This window comes from the organism of the source record quoted next, unplaced genomic scaffold (assembly GCF_019419815.1).
Source record: "Pyrus x bretschneideri cultivar Hongxiangsu unplaced genomic scaffold, Pyrus_bretschneideri_v1 Contig85, whole genome shotgun sequence".
Lineage (NCBI taxonomy): Eukaryota > Viridiplantae > Streptophyta > Magnoliopsida > Rosales > Rosaceae > Pyrus > Pyrus x bretschneideri.
In genome coordinates, this window is record NW_025999826.1 from 819,737 (window position 1) to 843,202 (window position 23,466).

The 23,466-nt window shown below is 34.7% G+C and overlaps 1 protein-coding gene and 1 pseudogene across 1 annotated transcript; one reads left to right on the forward strand and one right to left on the reverse strand.

Annotated features, from left to right (window-relative positions):
* Positions 1-1,864: 1,864 nt before the first annotated feature.
* LOC103965234 lies at positions 1,865-13,401 on the reverse strand (annotated as a pseudogene).
* Positions 13,402-21,589: 8,188 nt separating this feature from the next.
* On the forward strand, positions 21,590-22,961 carry LOC103965232 (B-box zinc finger protein 20-like). Its single transcript, XM_009378254.3, has 2 exons — positions 21,590-21,944; positions 22,197-22,961. The coding sequence occupies exons 1-2, from the start codon at positions 21,759-21,761 to the stop codon at positions 22,677-22,679; spliced, it is 669 nt and encodes a 222-aa protein (XP_009376529.2). The 5' UTR covers positions 21,590-21,758; the 3' UTR covers positions 22,680-22,961.
* Positions 22,962-23,466: the final 505 nt, after the last annotated feature.

Consider the following 23,466-nt stretch of genomic DNA (forward strand, 5'->3'; position numbering starts at 1 on the left):
CCTCTTGTTGACAATTGTAGTATATATGTAAGTAGGGATCGTTCTAGGCCGGGGATTAGGAGGGATTGCTAATCTACTCTAAACTGACTTAAAAACAAAAAACTAGAATCTAAGACTCTTAACTAGACTTATATGACTCAAAACAAGCTAAGCAAACTCAAAACTGCATAAAACAATAAAAAAGACTCAAAACAGACACTAAGACTTACTTTGGATGAAAATTGAATTGACTTTGACTCAAAACACTCAAAAACACAAATTAGGACAGATTCTAACTAATTTAACACAACAAAGTAAAAGAGATTGGGTTTTTAACGAATTTAAAGTAAAAGCAAACAAACTGCAAAAACTAAGTAAAAAGATATGAATTTGGGTGAATTGATGGGTGATAGGCTAGCTAGAGGGTTATTCTCCACAAATGACATATATGCATACAAATTGATTTCCAACTATTATTCCAATAAACCATGAATGACAATGCCCTAAATTAACCGTGAACAACACTAATTAACCCTCAGATTTTCCTTAAGTCATTGAATTGGATGTAATACACATCGGCAACCAAATTATTCTTCAATAGTTCCTTACATGAACAACATAATAGAGATACAATCAAAGATCATTAAGGCTTTGTGAAAATCATAAGCACTGACAAGGCATTCGTAACTATGAATACATGATACTCCTGCCATGGATTTTACTTAACACGATCGTGATTAGTGACCTCCACTACTTGCAAATATAAGTTCATAACGATTAGGTGAAAATCCCTTATATTTTAGCATCAAATTCATGCATGCAAACTTAGTATGCATCCTTAATCAACATACAAGAATAAGTTGTCAACCAAGTAGTTAAGCAAATCACATTCATGTTTTACGAAACAATAATTGTTTGAAATCAATTCATGTCACGTATATGTTCATGGCTTTGAATTCTCCTCTAGCCAAAATGAAATTAGTTCCTCATGTTCGCAATCAAACAAAGAAAACTCAAATTAAACATTGAAAACAAAAGATTAAATACACCTAAGAATGTTCCAACAATCTAATTTTGAATGGCAGGCACGACTCCAAGGGGTCTTCCTTCCTTTCTCTTTGCAAATATGCGACACAAGGTTTGTGTGTATGATAATGGGTTATGATGGATAGATGGTTCGAAATCTGGTGATGGAAGAATGAATGTATGGTGCGGCTGTGTGTGTGGAAGGGATGAATGGCTGAATGGATGGTGAAGGGACGAATGAATGGTGCGGAATTGTGTTTAAGGATGGCTCAATGGTTGAATGGGTGCATGGTGGTTTTTTGGGGTGAATGAATATGGTTTTTGCAGCAGATTGTAGAAAAATAAAGAGAAAAGGCAAGGCATTAATTAAATGTTTTTGGGAAAGATTTGGATCCTCCAAATCCTCAAGGAAAAAGGGTAATTAAATCAAAATCCAAGAGAGAAAAGGGAAGAAGGGTGCGGCAAGGAATTGGGAAAGGGAAAAGGACTTCCTTGCATGGCAAGGAAGGAAGGAGAAGAAAAGGAAGGAAAGGTGGTGCGGCATTGAGTTTAGGAATGGGATTTAGGCTTCTAGAACATATATTTAAGTGTCCCAATATATTTAGGAATCCCCTTGGTAGCTGGAACATAAGTAGGAAAAGATTAGGATTGACTAAGTCAAAATAAGGAAATTTGACTCATGTTTCCTTCTTTGTAGTTGATTCCTTGTTTTCCAAGTCTTGAATTAATTTCTTCCATCTCTTTAGCATATTCCTAGCCTTTGTTGAACTTCAATTTCGTCCATCGACCTTGCTCCAGGCATGTGCTATCCATTCCAAGCCCAAAACTGCTCCAAAATACTTCAAATTGCACTTTCTTGCCAGTTTAGTCAATTGGACCTACAAACATACGAAAATAGCTTAAATGACTATAATAAATAGAAACTAACTCACTAAATGAAAGGAAATAAGCTAACTAAGTCGCATAAATATGCTCCTATCACTTATGCAAGAAAGCCTTTATCTAGTTGCCCTTCTTGCTCCCTTTGGAATATTTCCTGATGATCAAAAAGGAAAAGATTAAACAAATTAAACAAACAATATAATGAAGAACAATGTTATATTATAGTTTGTTTTTGTTGAGCATTAAACCCAACCAATTTGATACCGGTGGAGACATCCATAACTTTGCATATTGATGTTTAAAATACCTAATGTGGGGAAGGGGGTGGTTTAGATTTTCAACACGCCCCGTCGCCCCCGTACATGTGACCAGAGAAAGCCAAAGGCATAGATCAATTATATTAATCCAATGGAATTTGACGTGGATGAATTGTCCACTCCAATACTATGTTAGAGTTGCAGCACGAAACGAAACCAATTGGTTCTAGGTGGAGTGGAGATCCCAAAGAGTTTTTATCAAGATGCAATCACATGTGCCCTTTTTATATCCAAAATAGAATTGATGAAACATGATTTGAAACTAAATTAATGGCCTAGCAATTTCAGAAAAAGCAGATGACAAATTTACACAGACAGGAAGTCTTGTTTAGTTCTAAAAACTATCTTCCTAAATATGGAAAAATTGTAAACATCTATACAATCATTATCAAGCCAAAGCAGTAATGCAAGAGAAGCAAGTACAAGTAAAGCTAAAATTTACTCCAAAGGTACACGAAATGTTGCAAAAAAAAAATTCAAATTCTTCCAACCTAATTGCATATTCAACAGTAAGTATTGGCCCAAAAGAAAAACACAGCAATAAATTAAAACAAAATAGAAGAAAGAAAAACTCACTTTCTCCATTAACTTAAGAGCCTTAGGATCTCTAAGAGGCCATCGTATTTCTTCTACATGATCCACTACAGGTTTCAGAACCCCTTTAAGGATATTAATAGCTGAATTTATCTTTTCCTACAAGCAAAGGAAAAATAGAATAAAAACTTGTACTGCATTCGAAACACTGGAGATTACAATTTAGCATGAACCCAAAACAAGAATAATCCCCCTTGGATTATGGTGTGTAGAGAGAGAGAGACAGAGAAACAAAGAGATAGAGACAGAGAGACACAAAGAGAGAGAGATATATATATATACACACACACATATATACATACATGCATTAGTCTCATGGACAAGGCAATCCACTATGCTCATTATAGATATTGCCAACTCCTTATAGTCTTTTTGAAAGAATGCAAAGGATTAAGCCTTCTTTCACAAACTTGAATAGGAAAGCAGCAAAAACAAAAATATCAGCATAAAAATAGAAATAACAAAGTTCAAAACTGTGCTTTATCTGAAGGAAAATTTGTGAAAAACATGTTCATTTAAGCAACATCAATAGCATGCAATTAACAATTAAAGGCGGAATCATGCTTGTATGCACTTAAAACAAAACATTTACCCATGAAATTCAAAGCCTAGTAGATAGGTGAACCAAGACTCAACTCAAAACAAAGTGAGTTGAGAAATCAATACCTTTGTAGATTCCTATTTGCATAAGCAAAAGCTAATCACCCAAAGAGAGGGCCTTCATTCCTTGCATCTTGGATCCATGGATTTGGATGGATTAAAAGGTTTCTCCAAGTTCCCAAAATTGAGAACCTCTAAGTCTCCACACCAAGGTATATTGTAGAAGAAATGAGTGACCTAGAGGAAGTAAGATTGCTAGCTATTCCCCTCTAGATTGGCCAAAATTTTTGAGAGAAAGGAGAGCTTGTGTTCTCATCCTTTCCCCAAAAATAACCCTTAGTAAATTTTAGGCTATAAAGTCCTTTATATAGTCCCTTCAAATAAGTGACCTAATGGACCAAAAGCCCTATTCTTTTACACATGGCTAGCCTATAGGTTTATTGGGCTTTCAAGCCCTTTGTTTTATTCAAGTTGTCATACAACTTGAGTTAATGGGCTTGACATTCAAATCCCATTGGACCTTGCGGCCCAAAACTAACCCGAGGTCTTTTAACGAACTTATTCGTTTGATTAATAATCATATTAATTAATCCTTGCCATAAATAATTAAACTATTTAATTATTCTTACTCATCTCCGTTGAATCTTCAATCTCTACCTTACACGGTGTACGATCCATTAGGTTCCTTTTAGCGAGGCAGTGGGCGATTCAAACTCTTTCAAATCGATTGTGAATTGAAACTTACTTTCAATTCTCCCGTTAGTGATAATACACTTTTAGGGCTTCCACAAACCATGAGTGACACCTAGCAGCATATCATGGTTACCCAAGCTAATCAGAAGAGGTGGAGAACCTATTCAGTTTAGGATTACAAATGCAATACGGTCTTTCTCTAATACAATACTCTTGACCACATTGTTTGGTTTGATAGTTTATTCATGTCTACTATCAATGTGAATCTTGTACTTATATGATTACCTTGAATGTGATCTGGAACGCATTTCAACATCTCATTCATACTCTGGCCAGAGATTCTAAATCATATCATAGAGTATTCTCCCTCAAACAGTTTGAAGGTTAGAGATCCCTTGTTGCGCATTCACTTGCCTCCATGGCTAAGTGGCTTAACCCCAACGATGCCGTGGACACCCTGATAGAGTGACTTTGACATAATCAAAGATTAAGGACCTAACCACAAGACAACTGTGATGCCTCAGGTCAAAAGACTAATTTGCATTATCCCAACCATGAGTTCTCATGTGACATGAATATGAGAACTCTTCGTTAATCGTGTTCAGTGAACTCATTCTCTATTGAGCACCTACGTACTTGTCTTGATGTCACACACACCAATGACTCGAGACTAGTCACTCTCCCTGAGAGAAGACATAGCACGTACTGATCTTAACGGACTGTCAATGCCCAATTGACAATCCTATGATCAGGAACGTTTAGGATGTGTCAACGAAAGAATGGTCTCATGAATCTAACTTCTTTAGATCGCATTCTTCCAATCACATATTCCTTGGACTTATCATTTAAGCATATAACATTTATATTAGACGGCTCAAACAATAATCTTTGCCCTTTAAACTACATTAGTTTGAAATGTCCGTAAAGTATCATCATATGATTGGTTTTAGGGCACATTTCCAACAATCTCCCACTTGCACTAGAGCCAATCAGCTTAGTCATCATTGATGATACCTCTTCTGTAATTCATTTCATAAATGGCTGAGTAGTAGGCCTAAACAATGGATATCTATATGTTATCCATAGAAGCAACCTTGAGAATAACGACGTCACCATTATACATGATTCTCAATCATGTGGTTCAGTCTCTCATTTGAGTTTGGACCTTGATGAGACCTTGATTCCCTGGCTTGAGCTATCGCCCCATTAGTGTCATACACTTTCTGGTTGGAACCGAATGAAGAGTTCATGAATGAACTTTCCCATCCAAACAACAATGTTGTAAGCTTCTATATGGCAATATATTTTGCATACATGATGGAATACATTAAAGTCATTTACTTTTAACGTTTCCACCCAAATATCTCTTTAGTCATATTAAAGAGATATCTCATTATCACTTCATTCATAATGAAGAGATATTCTATGATGGATTAGATTTATAATCTAATACATTTACGCTTCCATTACGTTACTCTAATTCTTCCTCATTCTTGAGGAATCCATCCTTAGTATTTCTTAAATACCTAAGGATTCACTTGACAGTTGCCATGGCTTTGATCCTGGGCTTGCACTGATATCATCTTGTACCGTTCTAGGTACGACTTATATCAATGTTTTCATACAATATGAAATACATAAATCACCTTTCTGCGTATGCATAAAGGATTCTATTTACGCATTATTTCTTTGGGAGTCAAAGGGTACATTCCCTTTGAGAAGAACAACTTCCTAGTCTCACTAGAATTGTGATTCTAATTGAAGTTTATCATCATATGAGAAACTTCCTAACATCTCTTGTCTATTTTAGGGATTGATATAATCCAATTATATCTTGAAATCTATCATTATAGATTTCCATCCCATGTATATAGACTATGTCTCCCATATACATTCTATCATTATAGAATGTTTAAAGTCATAACTTTAACGATGAAGAATTCCTTTCATTTTCAAAATTAATATATATCATGTATATATATATATATATATATATTCTAATATATATATTCTAATTTAGGAATATGATCAACTCCCACTAATCTTTTGTAAACCTAGTAAACAAAAGATTCATTTACATCTTTATGAGAAATCAAACAATTGATCTTTTCTCATAAGACACTTATAGCTCCCACTAGCTTGCTAAGATCCATGATGGATGGATCTTCTTACAACTAACATGTCTTAGAAGTATATATCATATATATATGGGTAATTGATAATGTCCAACGAACTAAATCTTATTTATGTTCATTCTTCTCCTAATGGAGAAATACATTATCTTACAATGCTACTTTCCTTGATTTTTTTCAAGGAAATTAATCTAAAGTGTTACTTTTTCCTTGGATCAAATCTAAGGAGGTAAATACTTTAGACGTCTTACTCATCTACTTACATTTCTTGAATTCTTTGAAACCTTTTGCAAAGTATTCGTACTTGTGTTTATTCAAAATAAACTATAGTCCAACCGAGAGTGATCTTCGGTGAATGTCATACAACATGAGTAGTATTATGTTGTGGACAAGTGCCACTAACATCTAAGTGAATTAACCTTAACAACTTTGTGATTCTTTCTTCTTTCCAAAAGAATAAAGATTCGAACATTTCGCCTCTATGCAATTTTTAACAAGAATGTCTTGGATCCGGATCTAACGATCCAAAGCATCCATCTATGACCAACTCGTAACTTATGTTTTAGAGGTATCACAACTCAGTTGGGATTAGTCACTACCTTGCAACCTTTTGGGTTTTAAGCATCATCGTATTCTAAACAGTTAAACTACCACATCATCTCTACTATAGAGACAACCAATTAAATTACAATAATCTAATTATTGATTAATAAAGAACAATGTTTTTGTCAAACAAAACATTTATCTATCTCTACTATAGTGACGGATTTAAGTTCCTTAAAATTGGAATGTAAAGACAATCTTTAGTATTTTCCAATTTCTTTGGTAGTTCATATGAGGAAGTAAGTACAATCCGCTTTCGCAGAGATCTATATTTTATTCACTTTCCGAATGTGAAGTACTTTCTCTTCTCTCATTTAATCTTCTACTTCTTATTAGCACACTTTTACAACAATTGTAAAACATAGTTACTAATACGGAATCAAGCATTCAAGTAGAAGAACCAACTGTTTTGAACTATTTCAAGAACATATTACAACACCTTCGAAAGGTGTGTTCTTGACACTTGCAAGACATTTCTTGCAAATACCCCTTCCAATGTCCATCCTTTCATAAAGAAAGTTTGTTCCCTTGGAGTTATTTTGCCTTCTTCATTTGACTTCCCTTTTGATTACAATAGTCATGGTCCCTAAACTCCCACTATCTCTCTTGAAACTTATTTCAAATGTGTTATACACATCAAACAATTTGGAGAGCGTGCGGTTATTGTTCACTATATAGTTTACAATAAACTTAGTGAACCATTAGGATAGGGACACAAAGGTGAAGTCCTTGCCTAGTTTCCATCTCGTTAAGTGGTTTAACACTTCAACACTCAATGATTCAAAATCATCATAAGTCCATATAAATGGACTATTTTTGTCAACCAACCATTATGTTCTAAACATAATAACAAACTCTCAAGAGTTGTTCAAGGCAACTCTCATTTCTTCATACAACAATTTGTAAGTGAAGAATCATGGCACATAAAGTGTCCATGCCCTTGTGCTTACTTTTCAAGTTCCTTGTTTGTGTAACAAAGAGACAAGCACTAGAGTTTGCATTGTCCTCTTCATGGTAGACTTATCTAACATGTTCTTCTATTGATACATTATCAATAGGAAGATTGTGAGGACGAGACTACTTAGGTACTTTTACAATCCATTCAAGACAATCTATGGGATTGTGGTACCAAGTTCGGAAACTAAAGCGTTCGGTTTTTCTTTGTCAAGTTTTGGATAGCGTTTGCAAATATATTGGTAAACAAATACATAACGAATATAAATTGATTGATTTTAAGCTATTTGATCCGGGTCTTTAAATCAAATAGCACCACCCACTATTTTTGGCAAATTCCATATCCCTCATCGGAATTCGAGAGTTTTGGAGGAAACTCTTAGTAGGGTATGGGAGGCTCACTATTACTAAGCCCACCTCACGATGATACGATGTTGGTTAGCAAAAATAATGATGAGAGAATAACGCTTTACTCATTTACAACGTTTGTAATTACCCATCTTGTTTGGCCTCTAGAGAATGTTGCCTCACGATGATACGATGTTGGCACTATTGCACTTAGTTAAGTTATTCCCACCATGCTTAGTTCATGAAGGGGTTCAAGAATAGCCTCACAATGATATGATGTTGGCCATCCTCGTTGCCTACACTTACCTCATCATATGCGTATAGACTCCTCCTGAATGTAAGCATGCACTTTGTACTCCCCCATGATAGGGTGAAGCCGGTGTACAAGTCACAAACGATTGGAGCCTACCACGGTGGAAAGCCACGAAGAGATATTCAAAGCATCTCTCGCTTATCAACTTAATATTGATTTGGTTGAGGGTTTTTAGGTCTCATCACATATAAACATACATTTTAATCCAATTAAAACATTTTTGTCCTATTACAACTATTGGTCCATTTGATTGATTTAGTTGTATATAATACTCCCACTAAGCTTTTAAAACGGTTTTTAAAGCAAGAGTATATGATACTACTAACATAAGGTTTGCATTCATTGATGGACTATATAGTTGCCTTAGGGCCTTAGGATGACTATGAACCTTTGATTCGATTCAAACACGAGCCTAGTGTTGAATCTCGGTCTAGGGATGGTGATTGATTTTAGTTACGCGTTTAATCACATTAAGGCGTGTTGTCTTATTGGGCGTTGGACCCAACTACTCCATTTTCATGCATATCGAATAAAACAAGAAAGGAGTACTTCAAAGTAAATAAGAGCTTATGCTCTTTTACAACAATTGATCAAATCAAATTACTTTAAAGTAAAGAAGAGCTTATGCTCTTTTACAACAATTAATCATATCAAATTACAACCAAAATTTAATCTACACATTCCCATGGTTCAAACAAATTTGAAACGGCCTTTCACATAGCTCAATTATCGTAGGCTAAGGTTCATAATCACCATTTCTTTAATTAATTAACGCTTTAACTAATTAAACTTGAATGCAACATTTTCATTTGGTTTTTGTATCCATAGAATTGATTTAAATGGAGCTAAATGAAATGAAAATCCAATTCTCATTTAAAGAGACAAAACAATTTTTGTTCTCTACCTAATTTGGGCCAAAATGCTATGACCTCAACTTGTTTGGGCCATAGTGCAATTAACCTCAACTTTTGGGCTATTTTGCAAAAACTTAAACTTTTGGGGTCACTTTGTAAAAACACAAAAGTCCACTACTTCATGTAATTACAACTAGAACCCAAAAATTTCCACAAAAAATAAAACTTCATTAAAGGAGCAAAACAATTTGTCCTTTTAGTGATTTTGGACCTTTACGTAAAAACGTAAACTTTTGGGTCAAAATGCAAATACACAAAAGTATCAAAACTTTATATAATTGCACAAAAGCCCCACAAGGACCCTAATTGAGTAGGGTGGCTGATTTTGAAGCAAAATAATAAAAAAAATTTCAAAGTTTTTGTAAGTGGGGTGTGTGTAATGGAATAAATCATTACACACCAACCCACTAAAATTTCTTTAATTTTTCAAAATAAATATCTAATATATTTAAACATAAGAAATATTTCAAAACAAAAACTTTATGAAATAAATCAAAACTTTGAATCAAAACACCAAACCTTTTGTTCTTGGCAAGAACATATCAAGAACAATGAAGAACATTCATGAAAACCCATAAGAGCTCCATGAACATTCTTCACCCAAAAACATACCAAAACCACTCAAACTTAAGGGAAATAACATACAACCATACTAGGGTACATAGGGGTTCCAAAAGTCACTTTAAAACACTTTTAACAAGTCAAACAAGAACCCAAAATTCCACCCTTTGGATTTGGCCGAATTTCCCCAAAAACATGGCACCAAATTTTAGCTCCAAAATTCATGCTCATATGAACTACATCTACAACATTTGAGATGGCAAATTTTCTAACAAAATTTACATTCAAAGAAGCAAGAATAAAGCTTGTAACAATTACAACATTCAAATCACAAACTATGAACTACAAAACCCAAAAGGATTCACCAACTACTAGACTTAGGCTCTTGATACCACTTGAAGGAAAATTTGTGAAAAACATGTTCATTTAAGCAACATCAATAGCATGCAATTAACAATTAAAGGCGGAATCATGCTTGTATGCACTTAAAACAAAACATTTACCCATGAAATTCAAAGCCTAGTAGATAGGTGAACCAAGACTCAACTCAAAACAAAGTGAGTTGAGAAATCAATACCTTTGTAGATTCCTCTTTGCATAAGCAAAGGCTAATCACTCAAAGAGAGGGCCTTCATTCCTTGCATCTTGGATCCATGGATTTGGATGGATTAAAAGGTTTCTCCAAGTTCCCAAAATTGAGAACCTCTAAGTCTCCACACCAAGGTATATTGTAGAAGAAATGAGTGACCTAGAGGAAGTAAGATTGCTAGCTATTCCCCTCTAGATTGGCCAAAATTTTTGAGAGAAAGGAGAGCTTGTGTTCTCATCCTTTCCCCAAAAATAACCCTTAGTAAATTTTAGGCTATAAAGTCTTTTATATAGTCCCTTCAAATAAGTGACCTAATGGACCAAAAGCCCTATTCTTTTACACATGGCTAGCCTATAGGTTTATTGGGCTTTCAAGCCCTTTATTTTATTCAAGTTGTCATACAACTTGAGTTAATGGGCTTGACATTCAAATCCCATTGGACCTTGCGGCCCAAAACTAACCCGAGGTCTTTTAACGAACTTATTCGTTTGATTAATAATCATATTAATTAATCCTTGCCATAAATAATTAAACCATTTAATTATTCTTACTCATCTCCGTTGAATCTTCAATCTCTACCTTACACGGTGTACGATCCATTAGGTTCCTTTTAGCGAGGCAGTGGGCGATTCAAACTCTTTCAAATCGATTGTGAATTGAAACTTACTTTCAATTCTCCCGTTAGTGATAATACACTTTTAGGGCTTCCACAAATCATGAGTGACACCTAGCAGCATATCATGGTTACCCAAGCTAATCAGAAGAGGTGGAGAACCTATTCAGTTTAGGATTACAAATGCAATACGGTCTTTCTCTAATACAATACTCTTGACCACATTGTTTGGTTTGATAGTTTATTCATGTCTACTATCCAATGTGAATCTTGTACTTATATGATTACCTTGAATGTGATCTGGAACGCATTCCAACATCTCATTCATACTCTGGCCAGAGATTCTAAATCATATCATAGAGTATTCTCCCTCAAACAGTTTGAAGGTTAGAGATCCCTTGTTGCGCATTCACTTGTCTCCATGGCTAAGTGGCTTAACCCCAACGATGCCGTGGACACCCTGATAGAGTGACTTTGACATAATCAAAGATTAAGGACCTAACCACAAGACAACTGTGATGCCTCAGGTCAAAAGACTAATTTGCATTATCCCAACCATGAGTTCTCATGTGACATGAATATGAGAACTCTTCGTTGATCGTGTTCAGTGAACTCATTCTCTATTGAGCACCTACGTACTTGTCTTGATGTCACACACACCAATGACTCGAGACTAGTCACTCTCCCTGAGAGAAGACATAGCACGTACTGATCTTAATGGACTGTCAATGCCCAATTGACAATCCTATGATCAGGAACGTTTAGGATATGTCAACGAAAGAATGGTCTCATGAATCTAACTTCTTTAGATCGCATTCTTCCAATCACATATTCCTTGGACTTATCGTTTAAGCATATAACATTTATATTAGACGGCTCAAACAATAATCTTTGCCCTTTAAACTACATTAGTTTGAAATGTCCGTAAAGTATCATCATATGATTGGTTTTAGGGCACATTTCCAACATTATCATCCTCCGATTTACAGATACACTTCTTGCCGCAAGCCGTATCCAAAAACCCTCGTTAAACGCCAAGACATTTTCAACAACAAGCTTCTGAAGATGTTCACAAATCATAATCAAATAAGAATTTCAGTGGTAACTTTATTGGTGGAAGTCAATGAAAGCTGCATTGAAGTCTCAAGTAAAGAAATCCATATTTAATCAAACAAGGCATATCCCAAAACCCCTTTTTCCCCACACGCTCTATAAGATTAAAATTTTATATTATCATACATAAAATGAAAACTAGAAACTGCATAGAAATTCAAAGGATAATTCAAATAGCATTCACAGGGTTACTTTTTTCGTATCATGCATACAGAATTTATTAAGTACATATCTTAGGCCTTCACAGACACTAGAAGAAAAGAAAGGCTATTGAAAGAATTGCCTTTACGGTCTTATCTCACGAATCTTAAAAATTTGAAACAAAGACCTGCTCTTACTACTGCTATTTGTGCGTTTAAAATTATAATATTAACTTGGTCTCATCCTATGTATCTTCAAATTTTCAGATATACTCATTACTAGTATTACTTAAGATGATGATAGAATAACTTCTATAACTAGTTTATAGTCTCAATACCACAGAGACAGGACAATGTCAAGTAAACAAATCCAAATAAGTTTAATTTGTTGCTAAAAAGGAAATCATTGATAGAAGTAATTTAAACCAGACATCTACGTACTTCAATTGGATTTAAATCCCCCAGTTTGTCTATTAGCCTATCCACTTCTACAGTCTTTCTGAATGCTTCTTCAACATCTTGATTCGCTACACAAATCAAAGTTCTCCTGTTTTATTAGATCGAAACACACAATTTTACTATTGAGTATTGTTCGCTCTATTAGCCAGAATCCTGGACAGTGGAACTATAAAATGGAACAAAACATGTTAAATTCTAAGAGGCACACAGAAAAGCAATGACTATGGAAATAACGATGAGGATATCAGAAATCAAAGTGTGGCGGGTTATCAATTATCAACTTCTTACAAATGTCCCACATTGTGAAGTCAATTATCATCTCACAGTTCCCACATTGAAAATAAAAATAAAAAGAACATGTTAGCATAAGTGCTATAAATTATCATACATCCTTTGCAAGATGATTTTATAATGACAAGTTCTATTCTCCTGTTGGGGCATGCCATTAAATTATCAACTCAAATATCAAGTAAAGTAAGAGCATGAGTTCAAATGCAAATGCAAATGCAATGATGGAAAACCAAAAGAAAATCATTACTGAAGGCCAGGAGAAAAACTAATTACCTTTTCTTCAAACCCGTATGATTGCTTGAACCAAATGGCTTTGGCCTCCGCAACATCTCCACAACATCCCATTTCTTGAGAAATGATGTTGTTAAACCAATATAGCAAAGCACCTACTCAAAATATTACAGAAAAAGAAAACCCACAAACTGTCATCAAATATTGAAAGAGAAATTACCAAAAACGACAAAAATTAGCAAAAAACATACAACAGTTAGCTTCATGTATTCTTTATACTACATTTTATCTAAGCTTTATTAGCTTTTATACAAGGAGATTGGAAATGGGTTTTGGAAAAACAAAATGTAAAGAAGACTTTGTAAAAAGAAGTTACCTGGTGGGAGTGAGAATGTGAAGAGGAACATCGGTGAAATTGTACAGACAGAGGCGCGGGCGTGAGTAGTGATGAAGGAAGCTCATTTGGTACGGACTGTGGCGGGAGAGAGGAGGGGTGGATGAGAAGCGTTTGGGTCTATTACCATTAAAGAATGCTTTATTAATCGCCCATCTCATCAAGCCCGAGCTTTGACAAGGGCCTGTACCAAAGTATCCAAACTAACCATTTTCATAAGAAGCTATTGTGGCAAATTAGTAGTATTCTTTTGTATTTGTATTTGTATTTGTAAGTGGAAAGTTTTAGTGGGTTCGACTTACTCCTTCTTTTAATTATGGTTATTGATTCTCTCTCAATTTTCTCAATCCAATGACTCAGAAAACAATAAAAGAGTGTGTAAGGTAAAAAAAAGTGTTCATAAATCATTTTCCGGTTCAAAATGTTTGCCATAACAAGGAATAATGGTGGGTGGGAACATTTATATTTGCATTCGAGATCTTATGTTCAATTCTCCCCCACCTTTTATCTCTTGTAGAAAAGAAATTCATAGGGGATGTCAACATAGGTGGATGAAAAAAATAGGACAACTGCGGAATACACCAAAGTTAGTCTTTAAACTTTTGAAGGTGTTTTTAATGATTACAAATGGTGGTGCTCGACACTCAAAGTTGACATAATAAAATGTGCCCATTTTTAAGGGCATGTAAATATATGTAACTCCCACACCCAACCACCCGCAAACTGGACGCTCTTGATCTGACGAGTTCAGAACATAGCTAATGATAACGAGGCTAGAGAGCTTTGGTGAGAAGATTAGCAGGCTGATAAGCGGAAAAGATGTATCATACCCTTTGATTGCCAAGGGCTGGTTTTTCACAGACAAGGTGGTAATCAAGTTTAATACGCCGAGTACAAGCATGATGAACAAGATTAGCCTCTAAATAGGTGGCATTGAGGTTAGCACAATGTAAGAGTACATGAAAAGATAGACAACAAGCTCACCGCAAAAAGCAAAGTCAAGTCATCTTGGCACATGCATATGCAAGAGAGCGGTACTCTAATTTAGTACTAGAGCGAGACACAGTAGGCTACTTCTTGGAACACCATGATGTAAGGTTAGAACCAAGGTAGATAAGATAGCCAATGCTGGAGCAACATGAGTCAGGATAGCCCGCCCTATCAACATCGAAATATGCAACCAAGTAGCAAAAGAATGTTGTGGACGAAGATGGATGTTGAAGTCAAGAGTCCCTTTGACATAACGTAATATGCGCTTCGCAATAATGAGATGAGTAGTCCGGGAAGAGCTCATATACTGGCAATGATGTTGGCAAAGAAGGCAATATCAGGACAAGTGAGATGCTAGAAAGAACCAACTAACTTAAGATACATTGTTGGAGAGAAGCGTGGAGGCAGGTTTGCAGAAAGCCATATTAAACTTTTGTAAAAAGATCATGAGCATACTTCGGTTAATGAATATGAAGACTAGTGGAGTCACATGAGACCTATAAACAAGAATAGCAATAAACTGGTCAAGTAAGTCAAATGAATTGCTAGTGAGCAAAATGTCATTAACATCAAGTAGTAGAAAATGGTGTTTAAACATTGATGAAAAAAATAGATAAGTCTGCAGGACTTTGAGTGAAGCCAAGATAGAATAAGAAAGAGTTAATTTGCTCGAGGAGCCAACTTCAGACTATAAAGTGACTTTTGAAGACAAAAAAAAATGAGGGCGAGCATGATCCACAAAGACAAGAAGCTAGGCCATGTAAAATCTTCCTAGAGAAACTAAAGTAAAAAAGCATTTTTGACATATAATTGATGCTAAGGCCAATTTCGAGACAAGGCTTAAGACATTCTAAATTGGTCAATTTGGCAATAGGGCTAAAGGTCTCTGTATAATCAATGTCAGGATGTTCATGAAAACCCTTTGCCATTAAGCAAGCTTTATAGAGGTCAATAGAGTCATCTAATTTTTGTTTAATATGAAACACCTATTTGCAACCAATAATGTTTTGCCCAGGTCGAGGAGGAATAAGGGACCAAGTTTATTTGCGGAGAGAAACATTAATTTTCTCGTTCATAACTAAATGCCATTCATGATTTAGTGATGTTTAGAGGCCTAAGAATAAGAACTAGGTTCATCAAAATTAATAGATGCTAAAAGAGCATGTGAAAGAGGATACCCCACAATGCCATTAGTGCGAGTTTTGGGTTTGGAGATTCCATTGCTAAGGCGGGTGACCATTGGATGGGTCAAAGTTGAAACACTAGGAGTAGTAGGCAAGCAAAAGAGTTGAACTGCAAAAGAAGAAAATTTTGTGCTAATCAGCTCAGTGGTGTCGTTGTCTATAGAGTGCGCTCGGCTTAGCTCGCATCAGTAGAAAACTGATGAGAGGTCAGTTGGCTTAGTTCAGGGCGGTTCACATTGACTAGAGTCATCTCTAGTGTTGTCATCATTGAATCAAAATGACGCAGCACGAGCGTAGAAGGGATACTAGAGTAAGCCCTTGAAGAACAATGTTTTGGAATCCACCATATTTTGAGAGAAAACCGCAAAGTTTATTTGAATAATTCTTGAATGATGCATTAATTTGGGAGCCAAACGGCTTAAATAAACTCAATCACAGCCTCTATGGAAGCTCAGGGATCTTAGGAAATTAAAAGACATGCATTGGGACAGAAATTAAAAAGTTCAAAATTTATTACAAACTTTATTCTGTGGTTTTGGAAGTCTAAGCAATCGTTTTTGGCGTTAAACACGAAAAGCTCATTAATGAGTCTTGTTGCCTTTCTAATATCAGAATATTTCTTGCTACCTTTCATGTCGCCATATTGATTGAATCCAATATTTCCGAACTTATTCTTCTTTTCCAATCAAATATTTCATTTTCTTTGTTTTTTTTTCATCAGAATTGACCCATGTCTTGTCCTACATCACAAATCAAACAACACCTAAAGTTCAAGGGGCAAATGTATAGTTAGGTCTTCTACAATGGACTTGAAAATTTGGGAATCAAACTCATAGACTTAGTGTCACATCCTGGCCCGAGCCCCCACCACATCCCGAGCTCGACTTCACTGTAGCACGATATTGTCCGCTTTGGGCCCCTACCACACATTCACAGTTTTGTTTCTGGGAACTCAGACGAGAACTTCCCAGTGAGTAACTTATCATGGGATTGCTCTCGCGCAAACTCGCTTAACTTCGGAGTTCCGAAGGAACCCAAAGCCAATGAGCTTCCAAAAGGCCTCGTGCTAGGTAGAAATGAGAATATACATATAAGGCTTATAGGATCCTTACCCCTAGGCGATGTGGGATGTAACAATCCACCCCCCTTAGGGGTCAGCACGCCTCTATCTAGGTTGGGGAGTGTCACTTAGTCAGAAAATTGAAGTCTAAATTTTTTTTAGTCTTAAATGTATCCATTCTTAGATATACCAATTTGTTATATGTAAAATGTATCATTTTTTTTAATATACAATGTACCCATTTTTTTGGTATAAAATCCATTCAATTTTTTTCTAATCTATTTTTTTAACTTATATGGATACATTCAATTTCATTGATTTGAGAATGTATCCATATAAAGTATAATCGAAGAAATTTAATAATATTATTAAGCCTAATATCTTTTTCTTTTTTTTTCTTTTTTTTGTGGTTTTGAAAAATGTACCCACTTCTTGGTACAATTACTAGAACCATCTTTGTCAACAAAAAGAATGTGAAAAGACTATTTAGTCTTCTATCACAATAAAAAAGTTAAAAGCAGTAACGTAATATTCTCACAACAAAACTTTGCTCTTTTTTTTTTTTTTGTTTAAGCCTCATCTACATGTGATTTTAGCATTTCTAATTTTAAAAAATTAAAAAATAAACCTCTCCCTCTCATCCACTCTCACGTTCTCTCTCACTTGAGAAAAAAATAAAATTCACACAGAGTATGTGTGTGGGCATATACTAATATACATAATAAAAACACATAGTGTAGTTAGTCCAGAATTTTTTTTCTTTTAAATTTTTGTAGTGTGGAAATCTTAACATGTGATGTGAGGACTCAATTGAGGACGAATTGGTGATGGAGGCATGGAGGCATGGTCATTAGGATGATCACACAACTCACAGTTTTTCAACTTTGTCATGGTTTGTGTCACCTCTATACATGAAATCACCATCAGATTAGCATATAAGTTGGCAGTCCAGCTCTGAGCTTCAAATCTCTCTTCCATGGAGAAGGGAAACTAAAACACAAGTTCCAAAATATAATAGTTTTTTCATTTACTTCGTTAAGGTGCTCGACCAGCTAAATCTCTTACACGTATCATGGGCTCCATACCTAATAATTAGAAGGTATTTGAGCTAGAACCCTCTCATTTAAACTTTCTCGCTGTCGTTCTCATCATGCACAGTTGCATGATAATCTAATATATCAATGCAAAAATCAACCAAATAAAAAATTATTTAGTCATCTAATTATTATCCAATACAAATGTTGTTCAATAAACACTAAAGTTTTCACAATGGTAGCCAAATAGTTAAACGCTTTCTGATTAGAATGTTTTTCACATAGTTGACATTTAAATAGTAACTAAATGGTTAAATCATTTGTAAATCTAATCAGTATACAAAGTTACAAGATGATGAAAAAACCAAAAAGATAAAAAGAAAAGTTTTTACTTAAGAACGCAATTATTCGTATACCGTTCTCCTCGTCACCAAAATACCTTGTTTTTAAGTATAAAACTGAACTGACGGCACACCAACCCAAATAGTCAATTTGCATGGTATACTGTTTTTGGAGGTCTGTTAAGTTTTTGCTCAACTTTAACACTTTATGGGGGTCACAAAAGTAGTGCACCCAAAGTGGTGAAAAAGTTCACAAAATATATTGTTTTGCAGAGTTAAACTAGAGATATTATTATTTAAATTATATTTTGTAAATTACATGATATGATAAATAATAATTTGATTTATTTACTAATTATCAACTGAAATATTATGTTATCTATCATAATCTCTAAAAATTAATTTTTCATAGTATTTTTCGTTTTACAATGCTAAAAGTGTATAATTAAGATATTAAAAATTTGTGACAAGCACACATTTGAGTGGTGAGTAAGTGAGTACTTTTTCACATGGTATGTCATTAAGAAACACCCAACAAGATCCTCTTCAGATCTTTTTGGTGAGGATCCTAGAGATTTGTGAATTGCATCCTTTTATCGTACATTGTGTGATCAATTTTTGTCAAGTACTGTTTACGTTTATTTCTAAAAAAAAATATTTAAAATGATTTTTGACCGTACGATGTATGATAAACGGATACGATTCACAGATTCTTGAGATCCTCACAAAGAAGATCCGGCTAGAATCCGGACTCCAAAAACACATACACATTCTGTCATTCACCCAGTCTCTACTTCAGTGGGGGAAGGAACTTTAAACAATTTTGTAAAATAAGGTATCTCCTTATTATTTATGCTCCAAAATACCATCCATGTGAGGAGGTATTGGAACTTTACAACCAGAAAATAATAATATTCGATTATCAAAATGATGATAATAACTATATAGAAATGTTGTCTTCGTAAATCAAGAAACATTGTCATTCGCTAATGAATTTGAGATCAAATGCGGAGAGTAATGAGTGCGTGCACTCACTTTTGTTATATAATCTTGAAATTAAATTCAAGAATGAATGATTTTTTATAGTTCAGCTATAGCAGTATGTCTCACTTGATGATGTCACTTCTATACAATCTAATTATTGTACAGTTACATAAGATCTCTCTATGCATGACTTAACTGTTAAGTCACAAATTAAAACATACCTTGAAAATTTTAAATATTTTATTATCAAACAATCAAGAAAACGATGATTATAATGACCAAAGATATGATGCGGAGATTATGTTTGATCTCTCTCTTATATTTTGATGCTTACATACAAATCGCAAATCTTTTGGTGATATAGGGGGAATACAAGACTACAAGTCGCATGTCTTTCACGTTCTTTAAGTTTAATGCTTCAGACAAGATCATCCATACCAAAGCCTGACAAAGTGTTATTTTGTCCTCTACTGATTTTCCCATTTTTTATTTATTTGCAAATCTTTCCCAGAACTTTGTTTTCTGCTTTCCCATCATGCTATAACGTGCACATGCGGTGGTGGTGGGAGAGCTGCCAACCATCACCATTTCACTTCTCTTTTGTGTCTTCAATCCCTGAAGTTTTAGTTGAAACTTCCTCACAACATCACATTATCTATAGTATATATTACAATTTAAGTGCTTATAATTAGACGCTAAATTATATAAAATTTTTGAACGTCTATTCAAGAAATGCATTTGTTTAAACAATACAGAATGCTCATATTGAAGAAAGTTAAGATTTCATCTTACAACAAATTGTCCAAAAAATACCAAATGCTCATAATGAAGAAAGTTGAAGTTTCTTTTATTATTGTATTACAAGGGATCGACCTCTTAACATATTCTAGTTTTAAAAGTCTCACTCGTCTCATCCCCTATGCTGAGAGAAAAATTAAAGAAAAACTAGGCTTCTATTTTGCTTCAAAATTATGCCTTTTTAATTCGGGTATTGAATAAAATACCATTTCCCTTCTAGTTTGGAATGCCTTTTCGTTTTCCAATCTATTTCATTTACTGATATAAAGTTTGTTTGGAAAGTACTTTAGAGAAAAAAAATTAATTTTAAAAGTATTTGAAGTGCATTTTCTAAAAAATAAATTTGCTGAAAACACTTAAAATACTCTTTTAGAATTAAATTGTAATTAAATTTCAAAACAATTTCTCTAAAAAAAACTTTCAATCATTTAAAAACAATTTTTAACCCAACAACAATTGGAGATGGTGTGGGAACCAACAATGAACCAACAAAGCGCCTTTCATCAATTTGATTCAATGCCACTTGCCAGATTGTGCATATCTATATCCAGTTTAGTATTGCGTCTTTATGGTTTCTTCTCCCTTTTGCACTTTTTGCTAATATTAAATGGAAAAATACTTGTGTTCATATGCTTATTATGATTAATCGGGTTTTACAGTACATGCGTCATAATCAAAATTATTCATATTTTTATCTTAAATAAAAAGTTATCTTTATGCACAAGTAATCAAATTACATTACATGGCAGTTCATGGTATTGATAAACATACATCATTTTTATTCTCCTACACATTTAAGCTTAATCATGTCTTTTATTTTTGTTTAATTTATTTAGTTTGATGACTATAAATATATAAAAAATGATGCGTGAGAGGTCCAAAAATATGTGTGGAAATTAGCCTTATAAACAAATTACAAGTGAGTAGAAAAGTACAGTCATAAAATATTAAATATAATCAAGAATATGAAATTATACAGTTAATTGTTATTGCAGGGAAATTCTACCATAAACTCTACATGTATCAAAAATTGACAATCATCAACGCACAAATAACAAATGAAAAAGCAAACCTCTAACTAATTGATAATTAACTCTGGTCTCCCTTGAGCTAACAATATTGCTCCATCCACATCACCTCTCCTTCTCTTTTCTTGCATATAATATATTCTTTAGGATAAAGGGGGGATTTACCTCTCTGGCTCTTGTCGCTTACTCTCTCTCTCTCTCTCTCATTCTACTATATTAAGAGAGAGGTTAGGATGAATGTGTGTGTGCGTGTGTGTGAAGCCTCTCCTCCCATCTCCAAAAGCTCCCAAATATTCTTTCTTTTCTTTGATGGAATATCATTAGACTTTACTCAAAGAATCGAGAAACAAATACGCACACAATAATACAGTGGGGAGAAAGAGACATCAGTTCTGTGAAAGAAGTTCTTAGCTGTTATCTCACTTTCTCATCAGCTAAATGCCCAAAAGCCCATACTTGTTCTTTGTCTCCATTCATTGTCTCCCATAACATTTCCTTTCCAACCCCATCACCAACTCAGTTAAAACAACAACTACTCAAACACTCAGCTATATCCTGCAGCTGCACTTCCAGAGAAAATTAATTTAGAGATTATGAAGATCCGGTGCGACTTGTGTGACAAAGAAGAGGCAACTGTCTTCTGCTCTGCCGATGAAGCCGCTCTTTGTGACGTCTGCGATCGCCAAATTCACCATGCAAACAAACTTGCCAGCAAACACAAGCGCTTCTCTGTTCTCCACCCAACTTTCAAAGACTCCCCTCTTTGTGATATCTGTCAGGTTAGTTAGTACTAGATGCATTCTTTCTCTATAAAATTACTGGGAAGTGATTTTCACCCTCCCATTTCTCCCCATGCACTCCTTATTTTTCTAGCCTTTCAATTGGATATAAGCCTTTGGATTGAATAAATCAAAGATAATCGAGGAACTATAGTACGGGAGGAGCACAGTTGGAGAAAACAAGAGTCTGAAAATCACTATCCAAATTCCAAATTATATTGAGTCCTAAATATTTTGTGCTTGGTTTTGTAGGAAAGGCGAGGATTTCTCTTTTGTCAAGAAGATAGAGCAATTCTCTGCAGGGAGTGTGACCATTCGATTCACAAATCGAACGAACACACACAGAAACACAGCAGGTTTCTTCTCCCGGGTGTTAAGCTTTCTGCGGCTTCTTCTTTGTATCCAACTTCATCAGCCTGCTCCAACTTCCCCGAAGTTATGACCGCAAAAATTAATGATGCAAGAGCCTCAAAGGCATCCACAAAGAGACAGAGCACAGTTTCGCGCAACAAAATCTTGAGTTCTCCTTCTTCGTTATTGGAACATACAATCTCATCTTCGTCAGACAAGAAGGTAGAAGAGAATTATTGTTTCAGTGACTATGGTTCGGGTTCGACGAGCAGCATATCAGAGTATTTGATGGAGAAGCTCCCCGGGTGGCATGTGGAAGACCTTGATTTTTCATATGATCATTCCAATGCTTTCTGTGAGGTTGGAAGTGCACATTACCTCTAGAGGGGTTCTTTTTCTTCCTTTTTTTTTTTTTTTTTTTTTTTTTTTTTTTTTTTTTTTAATCTTTTGTTTGAAAAAAACAGTAGAAGGCCATTTTGTTGGTGATGTGTATATTTGGCAGTTGTCATGGCCAATTTTGCTTATGTAACTTGTGGGATTTGCTGCCTTTAGTGAAGCAAGATCTTCCAAACAACTTAAGTTTTTTTTCTCATCAGATGATTTGGCCATCTGGGTACTTGAGGTTTCACTTGTTATTGGCAACTTTTTGGCAAATGGTTTTACTTTGTTAAGGTGATTTGCTACCTCAGATATTGAGGGCGAGGTCTTCCCTACTAAGGGCTTAAGGCCTGTTTAATTTGGCCTCTATATAAGGTGATAATGAATATCTCACCCACTTTACTCATTACCTTCATACAATTAATCATTTTAATGTTATACTTAGTTACAAATTCATGCAACCAGACTCAAATGAATTTACTTAAGGTCGTTTGGTAATCATTTCATTTTTTAGTTTTGAGTTTTTTTTTAAATTAAAAACATATTTGGTAACTACTTTCATTTTTCAGTTTTCGAAAGCATGAAAAAACTAAAAACTAAAAATAAAATAGTTATCAAACGCCCTTAATCGTTCACAACTTGCAAAACAATAAAATCAAGAAACATAAAACAATAAATCCCCATGCCCACCTCCCTTCACCACATTCATTGTACATCGTGCAGACATTAATTATTTTAAAATTTAAAATTAAACATAAATAGTACCTAACAAAAATTAATCGCATGATATATG